Source organism: Schistocerca gregaria, chromosome 2 (genome assembly GCF_023897955.1).
Source record: "Schistocerca gregaria isolate iqSchGreg1 chromosome 2, iqSchGreg1.2, whole genome shotgun sequence".
Classification (NCBI taxonomy): Eukaryota; Metazoa; Arthropoda; class Insecta; order Orthoptera; family Acrididae; genus Schistocerca; species Schistocerca gregaria.
Window position 1 is genome coordinate 740,233,774 of NC_064921.1, and position 14,000 is coordinate 740,247,773.

Below are 14,000 nucleotides of genomic sequence, written 5' to 3' on the forward strand. Positions count from 1 at the left end.
TTCATTACTCGCTCGAATAGATTTGATGACGGGTTATAATTGGATATTAACACTTGCCTAATACCTTCCCATGCTAGGAATTTTCTAAATTAGTTATTCACAAATTGTGGTCCGTTATCCGTAAGACACAATTTTGGTTTGCCTACATCTAGAAAGTATTGTTGAAAACAGTGTATAACCATCTGTGTATTTGCTTTTTTAATGGGATATAGTTTGACATATTTTGATCAAAATATGATACTCCTCCCTTTCCTTGTGGAACTGGACAAAAAAATCTGCCGCTGCGAGATCATGTAATGACTTAGGAATAATAGAATACATTTTGTATTTCATGTATTTTTCTCTTTTACTTTCTGGCAAGTTTCACAGGCTCTAATCAAAGATGCTATTTTATGCCCTAGTTTCTTGAATTAATAAAACTTATTCATATGGAATATGTATTTTCTGATTCCAAAGTGTCCATATACTGTGTGAACATACCATACAAGTTTGTCTTCCATTACCTTCGGAATACATAAGCACCACTGCTGTGATGTTACGCCATTTCTCCAAAACAAGTTATGATCTATAATTTTCCATTTTCCTAGTTGATTAGGAGGTACACACAGGATACACACAGAAAATATTTCTGTGAAATAAGGATCATGATGGATAATCCCTGTTATTCTTTGACACATTTCCTTTACAGGGATGTTAGGATATTCTGCAGACATAAAATTAATGGCAAAAATAATGTCGGGTCTTTCCAGGCGTTTTAAGTCTTCCATTCCTATGAGTAACTTCGATAACGTATCAGGTACAAAATTTTTGAAATATTTTACATATTGTATCTTAATGTCTTATTCCTGTATGAAAAGCATCCATCGCATCAACCTACTGTGTAGTAATCGACTACTCATCAGAAAAGATAAAGCTTGATGATCTGTATAAATATGGATTTCTGATCCTCAGACAAGTGCCGCCACACAATCGCCAATAGTTCCTTTTTGGTAGCTGTGTAATTTAGTTTGTGCTTATTTAGGCTACGGTTAGCAAAAGCTACGGTTCTGTGCTCTACCTCACTTGGATCCCATTCTTCCCAGAAAAGTTCAGTAGCAACACCATAACCAGATGCATCTGTCTAAAGTTTAAACGGTTCACCTATAACTGGATGATGTAATATGGGTGACACAACAAGCACTCTCTTAACATTTTGAAACACATCATTTTCACCTTGATACCAAGTCCACAGTACTCCCTTTCTTAATAAACGTAAAATTATCAGGTCATTTAACTCTTGCCCTCATACATACTGTCGATAGTATCTGGCCATACCTATAAATCCTTCTAACTGTCTTACATTTCTGGAGTGCAGACCTCCTTTGATAGCTTTTATGCGTTCAGCATCCAGTCTAATTCCCTTTACCCTTATAATACGACCTAAGAAGTTAAGTTCTTGGCGTGAATATAAATAAATAAATAAATAAATGAAAATAAAAAAAATTGACAGCTTCTCCATAATACCTTTCTCTTTGAATATTTTCAGAGTCTCGCACAAAGTGAGGCAATGTTCCTACCAAGTAGCTGATATTATTAGGATATCGTCTATGTATATTATCAAATTCTTCAATAAGTCTCTCCCTAGTGATCCATCTAACACACGTATAATACAGAGAGAGAGATATTAAGTCCGAATGGCAAACATTGAAATGGTATTTGATATGATTTTCCATCAAACAAAAAGGCTGTATATTTTTTGGAATATGGATGTAGTTTTATCTGCCAATGTCCCGCAGTTAAGTCCATTGTGCTGAAGAATCTAGCCTTTTCAAATTTGGATAACAGTTTGTCGATTTCGATTCAATGTACGAGTGCCTAAGACTAATTGTACCCTGCCTGTAGCTTTCTTCACCACGACCAGAAGATTATTCATTACACTGTAACTTTGTTCTATAATATTATCATCAATCATTTTGTTAATCTCATCCCGAACTGCTTCCTTCAAACTCACTGGTATTTGATACGGTTTGCAAAAGAATGGAGTGTCACCTTTGATTATGAACTTACAGATATAGTTGCTAATGTTACCTGGATAATCGGAAAACACCACTTCATACTCCAATAAATTTTTTATATAAATCTTACCTTTGTTAATCGGTTAATATTAGGGAATCACTAACTTTGTATTGTATATCAGTTTGAGGTGTTCCTTGATGCACATTATTGATTTTTGGTGATAACCAAGTTCTAGATTGTACTCGCAGACACCAACACTCAGCTGTTTGTCGCTAAATGTGACCATTTGTTACAAATGGTGCCCAGCATCTACTGTCCCCTCTACCAAAACAAAGATGATGTTCATCAAAGTTTAAGATGACTTTAAACTCTAACAACCAATCTACACCAAACAGTACATATCAATTAATATTGTCTACTATCAGTAGTGTTTGATGAAATAACATATTTCCAATACTGCACTTAACTTTTAGTTTTGTATTTTACAAGTTTACTTTTTGTTCCCATTATCCCAATAATGTACACTCCAGTCACTGGGAATAACAGCAAGTGCTGTTTATTTTGTAGTAGAGGAGGGGGGAGGGAATGCATTTGAGATGAGTGATACCTCACTTTCTGAATCTATAAATACATAAATCTCTGAATTTTCCACTGTTCCTGCTATTATACTGGTGTACTTTTGCTAAGTCTGCCTCGTGTCTTTTAAAATTATTTCCACTATTTCTTTTACAGTATGAACTTTCACCTTGGAGTAAAGTTTCGTTGCGGTCCTTATTGCATCAAGTGTGTCAACAAAAGACAACTATCATTTTCCAACTACTACATAATATGTCTTTTCTTGAATAGATTGGCAATCGTCTAATTAAAATACGTACTAATCCTCCTCCTTCCATTGGCTTATCTAAATTTTTTGCTTGTATTAAATGCCAATGGGAATATTTCCTCATAGTACCCCAAGTAGTATTATAATATTTTGGGTTCCACAGATCTGATATTAACTTTTCTTGAGCACTGGCAGACCAGTACTTCTCTTTAAATTTCTTTTGAAAGTCTTCCCAAGAGGAAAAATTCTCAATATTTACAGTTCCTCATTCTGAGGCTTCCCCTAGAAGGTACCCCACAGCAAATTCGATCTTCTTGGAACCTTCCCAATCTTTTTTAAGAAATGGGTTGGATGTACATCTCCACCCAGCTTAAATTCAGGGAATTGTCTAGATAACCCTGAATTACCTTCCCATTGCAAATCAGTCACCGCTACACTAGTTAACACAACATTAGGTGAAGTTACCCTTTCTTCTACTTTGTCTTGGATAAGCTTAATTTCTCTCAACAGGTCGTCCACACCCTTCCTGGTACCATTAAGTTCGGAAGAAGGAATAGGCGATAACATTCCTGGATGTTATTCTCTTGGTAACCTTTCTATCTATAATACGCGCGCGCTCTGATATTTTAACAATATCAGAGAAGGAATTGCTACTTACCACATAGTGGAGATGCTGAGTCGAGATAGGCACAACAAAAAGATTCACACAAAGCTTTCGGCCTTTAAGGCTTTTGTCAGCAGTACACACACACACACACACACACACACACACACACACACACACACACACACACACACAACAACTACTACTACTACTACTACTACTGCAGCAGCAGCAGCAGCAGACAAAGGCTTTAAAGGCCCAAAGCTTTAATTGTATGAATCTTTTTGTTGTGCCTATCTCGACTCAGCATCTCCGCTATATGGTAAGTAGCAACTTTCCTTCTCTGGTATTGTTATAATATCAGAGTTAGCTATTTTCTCTCTGAAATTCCTTTCTATATTATCTACCCATGTACTGACACCTTTAATTTGCGATTGAATAATTGGCATTAAATCATTATGCTTATGCACACTCTCAAAGTATTCATCCTCTGTCTTCCATCATTATATTTAATATTGTACATGTTTTCAAAAGATTCTAATCTTTCAATAAGTTCTGATTCTAAATTATTACATTTGTTCTCAAGGTCAAGTTTAATATTTTCAATAAATCTTGAAAAGTGTCATTCTGTTTCTGACTAAGGTCAATAAACACATGAATTATATGAGTGCTCAAAGAATTTGTCAACTCGTTATTTAAATCTACTTGTAAATTCTCTACTTTATTACTTGTGGTGCTGAATTCAGTCTTTAAAGCACCTTTGGCTTCGCATAGATTTCTAAAATTCCTTGCTTCGAGAGTTGACTTGGCCCGTTCAACAAACCTAAATTTCTCGTTTGGGCATTTAACTATAAATTTACCAAGTCTAGTTCTTTACTTAGAGTCGTGCTCTGAGCATTTAATTGAGAATTTAATGAGTTTGACTTAATACTCTGAGCTTCGATTAAATTTATCAACTCAGCCCAGTCAGGCACTTCTTTGCTAATCTTCATGGCCATACCTGCACCTTTAGTTTCCCCAACCTGTTTTATAATTTCTATACTTTAATATGCCTTAGAAGCCCACACCTACCACAGTAGTACAAGTTTATATGTCAACTAGCTCCACAGATGAAGAGATTAAAGAAATGTATGATGTGATAAAAGAAATTATTCAGATGGTTAAGGGAGATACAAATTTAACAGTCAAGGGGGACTGGAATTCTATAGTAGGAAAAGGAAGAGAAGGAAAATTAGTAGATGAATATGGATTGGGGCTAAGAAATGAAAGAGGAAGCCGCCTGGTAGAATTCTGCACAGAGCACAACTTAATCATAGCTAATACTTGGTTTAAGAATCATGAAAGAAGGTTGTATACATGGAAGAACCCTGGAGATACTAAAAGGTATCAGACAGATTATACAATGGTAAGACAGAGATTGTAAGACATTTCCAGGGGCAGATGTGGACTCTGACCACAATCTATTAGTTATGAACTGTAGATTAAAACTGAAGAAACTGCAAAAAAAGTGGGAATTTAAGGAGATGAGACCTGGATAAACTGAATAAACCAGAGGTTGTACAGTTTCAGGGAGAGCATAAGGGAACAATTGACGAGAATGGGGGAAAGAAATACAGCAGAAGAAGAATGGCTAGCTCTGAGGGATGAAGTAGTGAAGGCAGCAGAGGATCAAGTAGGTAAAAAGACGAGGGCTAGTAGAAATCCTTGGGTAACAGAAGAAATATTGAATTTAATTGATGAAAGGAGAAAATATAAAAATGCAGTAAATGAAGCAGGCAAAAAGGAATACTAATGTCTCAAAAATGAGATCGACAGTAAGTGCAAATTGGCTAAGCAGGGATGGCTAGAGGACAAACTTAAGGATGTAGAGGCTTATCTCACTAGGGGTAAGGTACTGGGGTAAGATACTGCCTACAGGAAAATTAAAGAGACCTTTGGAGAAAAGAGGACCACTTGTATGAACATCAAGAACTCAGATGAAAACCCAGTTTTAAGCAAAGAAGGGAAAGCAGAAAGGTGGAAGGAGTATATAGAGGGTCTATACAAGGGCGATGTACTTGAGGACAATATTATGGAAATGGAAGAGGATGTGGATGAAGATGAAATGGGAGATACGATACTGCGTGAAGAGTTTGACAGAGCACTGAAAGACCTGAGCCGAAACAAGGCCCCCGGAGTAGACAACATTCCATTGGAACTACTGATGGCCTTGGGAGAGCCAGTCCTGACAAAACTCTACCATCTGGTGAACAAGATGTATGAAACAGGCGAAATACGCGCAGACTTCAAGAAGAATATAATAATTCCAATCCCAAAGAAAGCAGGTGTTGACAGATGTAAAAATTACCAAACTATCAGTTTAATAAGCCACAGCTGCAAAATACTCACAAATTCTTTACAGGCGAATGGAAAAACTAGAAGTAGTCTACCTCGGGGAAGATCAGTTTGGATTCCGTAGAAATACTGGAACACGTGAGGCAATATTGACCTTACGACTTATCTTAGAAGAAAGATTAAGGAAAGGCAAACCTACGTTTCTAGCATTTGTAGACTTAAAGAAAGCTTTTGACAATGTTGACTGGAATACTCTCTTTCAAATTCTAAAAGTGGCAGGGGTAAAATACAGGGAGCGAAAGGCTATTCACAATTTGTACAGAAACCAGATGGCAGTTATAAGAGTTGAGGGGCATGAAAAAGAAGCAGTTGTTGGGAAGGGAGTGAGACAGGGTTGTAACCTATCCCCGATGTTATTCAATCTGTATATTGAGCAAGAAGTAAAGGAAACAAAAAGAAGAAAAATTCGGAGTAGGTATTAAAATCCATGGAGAAGAAATAAAAACTTTGACAGAATTACAATGTCATCGGCGAACCTCGGAGACAGCCAAGGACTTGCAAGAGCAGTTGAACGGAATGGACAGTGTTTTGAAAGGAGGATATAAAATGCTATTTGGGGAGCAAAATAATTGATGATTGTCGAAGTAGAGAGGATATCAAATGTAGACTGGCAATGGCAAGGAAAGCGTTTCTGAAGAAGAGAAATTTGTTAACATCGAGTATAGATTTAAGTGTCAGGAAGTCATTTCTGAAAGTATTTGTATGGAGTATAGCCATGTATGGAAGTGAAACATGGACGATAAATAGTTTGGACAAGAAGAGAATAGAAGCTTTCGAAATGTGGTGCTACAGAAGAATGCTGAAGATTTGATGGGTGGATCACATAACTAATGAGGAAGTATTGAATAGGATTGGGGAGAAGAGAAGTTTGTGGCACAACTTGACCAGAAGGAGGCATCGGTTGGTAGGACATGTTCTGAGGCATCAAGGGATCACCAATTTAGTATTGGAGGGCAGTGTGGAGGGTAAAAATCTTAGAGGGAGACCAAAAGATGAATACACTAAGCAGATTCAGAAGGATGTAGGTTGCAGTAGGTACTGGGAGATGAAGAAGCTTGCACAGGATAGAGTAGCATGGAGAGCTGCATCAAACCAGTCTCAGGACTGAAGACCACAACAACAACAACAACAACAACAACAACAACAACAACAACAACAACAGCAGCTGCTCTTGTAAGCATTTAAAACTAACTTTAAATATGATAATTACACAATAACAGTCCACTCAACAGTACCTTGTGTTACTTTGTACTAAAGTAATCAAGTTTTGTTTCACGCTCACCCAGCATAGGTGAGCGGATGTGGCAACTGGTCAGCACTGGTGAACAGCAGCTAGTGCCGGCAGTGTCAGATGAATGTTCGTTTCCGCGTCTGCATCCCCGCGATGTGTGCGAGAGCTCTATACTCACCGCACTGGATCTTCGTCGATCAAGCGTTCTATGCGTACTACGTCTTAGGTAAATATGTCAAAATCATCGTAACTATTTTTATTGTTGTGAATTTTTCATTTCTTCAATGTTTTTCCATTTATATCTCACTCCCTGGATACTTAAACATATCCCAATGTCTGAGTATTTCTCTTGTCTTATTATGTTTGGTTGCTATGGCAACACATGACAGCTTCTTCTCTTGTTTTTTACTGAAAATTCCTGTTTTCTCAGTCCTTTCACACAAGTCGCAATGTTCTAACATTCTGATTGCAAAGTGTGAGTGCGGATCTGAATTAGATCTGCTAATTATCCCAAACCACCCTCCACTTCTTTACGAGTTGACTTACTTGGAATTTGTAGCCATTCTTCTTTCCTGAATAGCCAGCAGCTGGAAACCCTCTTAAATTCTTCTCCATCGAATAACGCTAGGTATAAGAAGTTTTAGACCCTTTCTACTTATGAAATAATTAGAAATACAAACTTTACTTTCTGCCAACTATCTATGTATTTGACCTTCATACACAATGAAAGTCTCACTTTCCACATGAATGTGTGGCTTCCTGTAAGTCTCTCTTACAGTACGGCGTTAGAAACAAATTGGTTTACATTTAAAAGCAAGTCGGCTTGGTTACCACGACCTTCCTTAACATGAATCATAATATGAGTCTTGCCTCTAACAAGGTTGTGCCAAGAGACTACAAGAGTACTTTTTTCAACTGTTTCTGTTTTAATAAAAATAGTCAACAACACAATAAGCACAGAGCTGTATATAAACTTCATGGTTCTTCCTTACACACCCACTAAAACATCTATGAATTGCCCGACAGGTACTTGTCGGTGCCGTCCGACTTCCGCGTCTACTTTCTTCCCGCGACTGATTTTAAACATGCACATACAAGCACGTGTTGCACAGTAGGCAGGATTCTACTATTCCACACTCTTATCCAGAATATCATGTGTTTGAGACAGTAGAAGGCCGAGTGGTTCTCCAATTTACACAAAAATTCACAAATTGCTACAGGCTTTCCTGCTATTTTTCCAACCCTTTTTTTTTACCCTTCCCTTTCCTGTTGAGGTGAAGGCCACGCCTAGTATAATCCCACCTATTGAGAGAATCAACAGGAACCACACCAATATGTGACCCTGTACCTGGCATAAGCAGCCGTTCCAACTCCAAATTAACTCTTGACAGAAGAGTCAAAATGAGGTTGGTAATGGCACCCAAGAATAGATACAAATACAACACTAGTATGCTTAGATGCTGATGCTATCTTTGCCAGGTCACACTAATACTGTATCCAGGATCTCTGTCAATACTATTACCTGGTCCACCCACTTTCTTCTTAGTGAAAGCTTTGCAAAGTGGCTATTTCCACGGGTGAACGTGCATTGTTTTCCTTTCAATTCTTGCTCTATGGGGTACCAGCAGGCTGCTAGCTCATTGCTGTATTGAATATCTACTAATAAATCAATACTTAAATATACAGCTAGGCCGGTATGTCGATATTTATCCCATCAACATTTTATACTTTTTTTGATATCTTGAGGGCTGATAATGATATTTTTTTAAATATCAGTATACCAGATTCCTGATATTAACAATCCTACTCATAACATTATCAATCTTAAGCATTGCTCAAGTTTCAGCTTGAACATATCATAAATAAATGTGTTAATATTTTATTCATTTTGTAGATGTCTGGTGTGTTACGCAATCTTGCACAGACACAACAATGATAGGACAACAATGTTAATGTGTGATCCAGCACTGTTAGGTGGAAAATAAGGTTTGTCGCTCAAAATAGTTTTCTGTACCAGAACTGTAAAATTCTTTACCATAATCAACTCATGAAAGCTAGTACAGAATAGTAGAGAACGACTTATATTCAATTAAGCATTTGCTTTAAATACATGTAAAATTACACCAATAGCAATTTTATACTCACTGATACAGAAGCTCCAATTGGGAGCACCGAAGGACAGAGCTGAAAATAACTGAAAATTACTGCAAAGAAATCAGCGCAGAGAAGAAATTTTAACAGTATAAAGAGGGAGAGAGGGTTTGTCTGTTGTGTGCTTCGCACTGACACTACACTCCTTCACAGTCTGAGGCCAGAATTCAATGACTGCTAAGAAGCCTGGGAAAAATACAATTATCTTTTTGTTGCTGTTACTACCTGAAGTAAGACTACACCTATTTCCACCAAGTCTACAGTTTGAGACTGTAATAGATATTTTTACAGTTTCAGCTCTTGTTTTGTAATAGTTCCCAAAATTACTTAGTATACCTCACGAAACAAGATCAGAACAGCCACACCAAAGCTCCAGTCACAGTCTAACAGTGATGGGACAATAATTTCATTCCTGTGCTGTAATACTAGACGAAAATCTCACATATCACATACATTTCATACTCTATGCTCTGTAGAACAAAAACGTATTCACAAATTCAATTTAAATGCAAGTAGAACAAATTTCAAACTTAGAAGTGCAAAGTGTTTCTACATAGTAACTTACTTGTCTCCTGCGTTCCTCCATAAGTACTTCCTTTTCTTTCATTTTCATTTCAAATCTCTCGCGTTCTTTTGAACGAATTTCAGTATTTAAGCATACATCCGTTATTTCCTTCAATACACGGTGCGGCTTCACTGGTTCAAATGGCTTTTTCAAGAGGACGACAGGAGGCCTGGCTTTAAACCGTGCTGCTTCTGCTGCTGCTCGACGTTCTTCTTCAAGCTACAATGAAGAATTAGAATCTGTGTGCACGCCGAACACCAGTATTTGTAGTACTTTAAGCAAAGCTTTTTAACAAAGAATGTGGTGATGGTGGAGAAACTTACTTTAGCCTTCTGCGCTTCTTCATGCAGTCGTCTTCTTTCCTCTGTATACAAATGGAAAGGTTCAGGCTGTGTAGGGGAGTGGGATTTTAATTCCAATTGTGAGACTGAGCATTTTACTGATTTGGGTATTGGCTTTGCATGGAATTCCCGAGCTCTTTTCTCCTCTTCTAAAAACTGAAACAGTAATTCTGATATACTAGCTGTAAACAGAGAAAACTACACGAAGCAAGTGCCACGATGGGAAATGTTGGAGCAAAAGTCATTTCAGCATTTTTATTGGCAGTGTACTGGAAGATGTCTAACTTAGGAACTGAAAGCAACGGTTGGTCTTCAAATTACAATAATTACTTAATATGGGGACAAGGAGCCATTCTAAACACTAACAAGACAGTACAGAATGTTTAGCTTCCTGAACAGAGAAGTTCTTTCTCCAGCAACAGGAGAGGTGTGGCAACATGTGAGCAGTCACATTGTCAAAAAAATGCGTAATGAACTGAACAAATGAGGAATATATCTAACCCACTGTTGTATCACAGCTGGACAAAAGGTAAAGAAATGAAATAAGGAAGAAAACATGTTTTTGACATCACAGCTGAAAATCATGATAAAAGATTTCTGGAATATTTGATCTTTATGTACACGTGCAACAAGTATGCCACAGCATGCTGTTAAAATTGAGTATTAAGTGACATGTCAGTGCTACACCAACAAGTTAGGTATTTTATTACTAACATATCATTTAACATTCAGACTATCTTAGTCACATATTTACCTGTAAGTTTATGTTTTTCCTTAAACACACAATACAAATTATTACTTTTTATCCAACAGTAATGTATCAGGCTTTTATCCAATATTAGCTCTAGTATTGTTCCTGAACAATGAACATTTCTTATGTGACACTGTACAGTTCCTACCAAGCTAAATCCTTGCATCATTACTCCTGCCTCTCTGAAGATAAACTGTAAGAATACTTTTTACATACCTGCCTTATTTTTTCTTCTTTCTGTTGCTGTCGTATCTTGTCCCTCTCCTCAAATGTGAATGGTGCAATTACTGTTACACGCTTTGTAGGTGTTGCTTTCTTTACCCCTTTCTGCTCTATATCATTGTTAATTATTACTTCTGCCACTTTTTTCTAGTAAGAAAAAGACAAGCTTCATGAGTGTAGAAATGACATCATAAAACACCGTATGCTGCCCCCCCCCCCTTTTTCCTCAAAGTGTACCAGATTCAAAGACATCACCAGTTATACGCATGCCGTGAATACAAGAATATATCATGTTAAAGGATGCTTGAAAACTGTTGAAATACAGGCAATATTTAAAGATTTTTGTTAACAATAAAGCATAAAATACACAGTACTGACAGGGGAGGTGTGCATGCACCTTTACACTTCATAACTTGATAATACTAAAATTTTGCACGGTCTTAACTTCTATTTTGAACTTCATTACACAATTGCCACTTTTTATTTGCATTATTCTATAATGTTGATATTACGTGTATATGGTTGAAAACTTTTGGTTCTGGTTAGTATTATTAGCCTTTGACTGTAAGCTAATATTTGGCTCGTGCATAACCAATAAGAAATATATTGTTAATGGTAATAGATTAGCAAGCTAGATCCTGCTCAGCACTAACATCTCAACAAAGTTGATAATTTCATTGTCCGGGGGGAAATATGTGGCCAGTTACATTCCTTCAGTTATATACACACTCTGTAGGGTGTAACTGAAGCATTGGTCTCCACACTATTCTATCTTGTGCTAGTCTCTTCCACCTGATGCAACATCTCCAGATTTTACCTTCTCCCACCCTGAAGCTTCCTGGCATAGTAGAAGCCAGAGTAAGCACACCTATCGCGAGAGAGGCCAGAGAGACTCACCAAGCAACATTCTACCAATGCACTCTCGACAGCAAGTATTTAGGCCACTGCTGCTGACTGGACTCACTCAGTTACTAACAGTCACTCACTCAGTCACTCTCACTGATTCAGTCTAGTTTGGCATCTGTCTTTCATAGCAGAGTGGGCTTAAGCTAAAATAGTACACAGGGGGATTTTTATTTTACCAATAGTGATACTAAGGTTTGTAGTAGTTAGAATACCAATATTGTCTGCGAGAAAACTATTATGGAAGATCTTGTAGCGTAACACACACACTCCTTAGAGCTCTACAGTGGCAATGAGGATACTACAGTGGCGACTAAGGCTCTACAGTGTGACAAGGATGCTACAGTGGGGACGAGAATAGTTCAGTGCCGATTGAAAATAATCCATTTGGCTGAAGATTTTGCTTGCTTCTCTTGTGTTTTACTTGTAGGAGTTATAGTGTTAAAGTGTTTGTAATCACTAATTTTTTGTTGTGTTCTCGCATATATTCCAGGAGGGGTTCTGCCGAACTAATCAATTTTCTCTTTTCAAAGGCTTTGCTTGCTATTTACTATAACATATCTGTCTAAACCATGACTTCCCCACCCCATCTAATCCCTGCCTCAGCCGCAGACAGCCAATGTGATGGATCTGACAAGTTTTTCCAGTTTCAGAACCAACAAATTGCTACCTTACAGACAACAACTGCTGGCTGCACAAACTGTGTCGGCCGCACAACCGATCAGCATTCCAGCCCAACAAGTACCCCGACCAGCATACCAACATTCCAGCAGTTTCATGACACAATAGGAATGGCACGAATACCTGACTCAGTTCCAAGTACACTGTCACGTTCATTGTTTTCAAGGTACTGTAAAGTTATAACATTTCCTTTCGATTGCGCAGTTCTCAGTGTTTCACATCCACACCTACACCCATACTCCACAAGCAATCTGACGGTGCATGGCAGAGGGTACTTTGAGTACCTCTATCGGTTCTCCCTTCGGTTCAAGTCTTGTATTGTTCGTGGAAAGAGATTGTCAGTGCGCCTCTGTGTGGGCTCTAATCTCTCATTTTATCCTCATGGTCTCTTTGCGAGATATACATAGGAGGGAGCAATATAATGCTTGACTCCTCGGTGAAGGTATGTTCTTGAAACTTCAACAAAAGCCCTTACCGAGAGTCTCTCCCACAGAGTCTTCCACTGCAGTTTATCTATGATCTCCATAACACTTTTGTGATTACGGAATGAACCTGTAACGAACCATGCTGTTCTCCGTTGGACCTTATCTATCCCTTCTATCAACCCTATCTGGTACAGATCTCACACTCTTAAGCAATATTCAAGCAGTGGGCGAACAAGTGTACCGTAACCTACTTCCTTTGTTTTCAGATTGCATTTCCTTAGGATTCTTCGAATGTATCTCAGTCTGGCATCTGCTTTACCGACGATCAACTTTATATGATCATTCCATTTTAAATCACTCTTAAAGCCTACTCCAAGATAATTTATCGAATTAACTGCTTCCAGTTGCGGACCTGCTATATTGTAGCTAAATGATAAAGGATCTTTCTTTCTATGTATTTGCAGCACATTACACTTGTCTACATTGAGATTCAATTGCCATTCTCTGCACCATGCGTCAATTCACTGCAGATCCTCCTGCAAGCGATACTAAAGCTTGCAGTAGCTGGAATACCAATATTGTCTGCGAGAGGAATATTACAGAAGAGCTTGTACCAAAACATACAGCCTCTCAAAGGACTCTACTGTAGCAAAGAGGATGCAACACATTCTTACAGCCATGTCCAAAAGAACCAGACACCATTTTGATCCAGCAGCCACTACGTTTAATTACTCGTCAATGCCTCAAAATGTACCTTAACAACAAATACCTTCTTTTAGTCAAGTTGTGCCGTCAGTCTCTGCCCCTTCGATTTGTTTTAGTGCCTCATCAGTTACACTATCTACCCATCTACATCTATAACTATACTCTGCAAAACCACTGTGATTTGCATGGCAGAAGGTATATCCCATTGT

The 14,000-nt window shown here is 37.9% G+C and overlaps 1 protein-coding gene across 5 annotated transcripts in view; it reads right to left on the reverse strand.

Moving 5' to 3' along the window:
* Positions 1-14,000, reverse strand: part of LOC126334906 (targeting protein for Xklp2-like) — a 109,174-nt gene that overhangs the window by 19,705 nt on the left and 75,469 nt on the right. For all 5 annotated transcript variants that reach the window (XM_049997620.1, XM_049997619.1, XM_049997617.1 and 2 more), the window contains 3 exons: positions 11,072-11,224; positions 10,087-10,260; positions 9,764-9,982 (listed from right to left, as the gene is read on the reverse strand). In XM_049997620.1, coding sequence (XP_049853577.1) covers positions 9,764-9,982; positions 10,087-10,260; positions 11,072-11,224 — 546 coding nt within the window. The remainder of the gene's footprint in view (positions 1-9,763; positions 9,983-10,086; positions 10,261-11,071; positions 11,225-14,000) is intronic.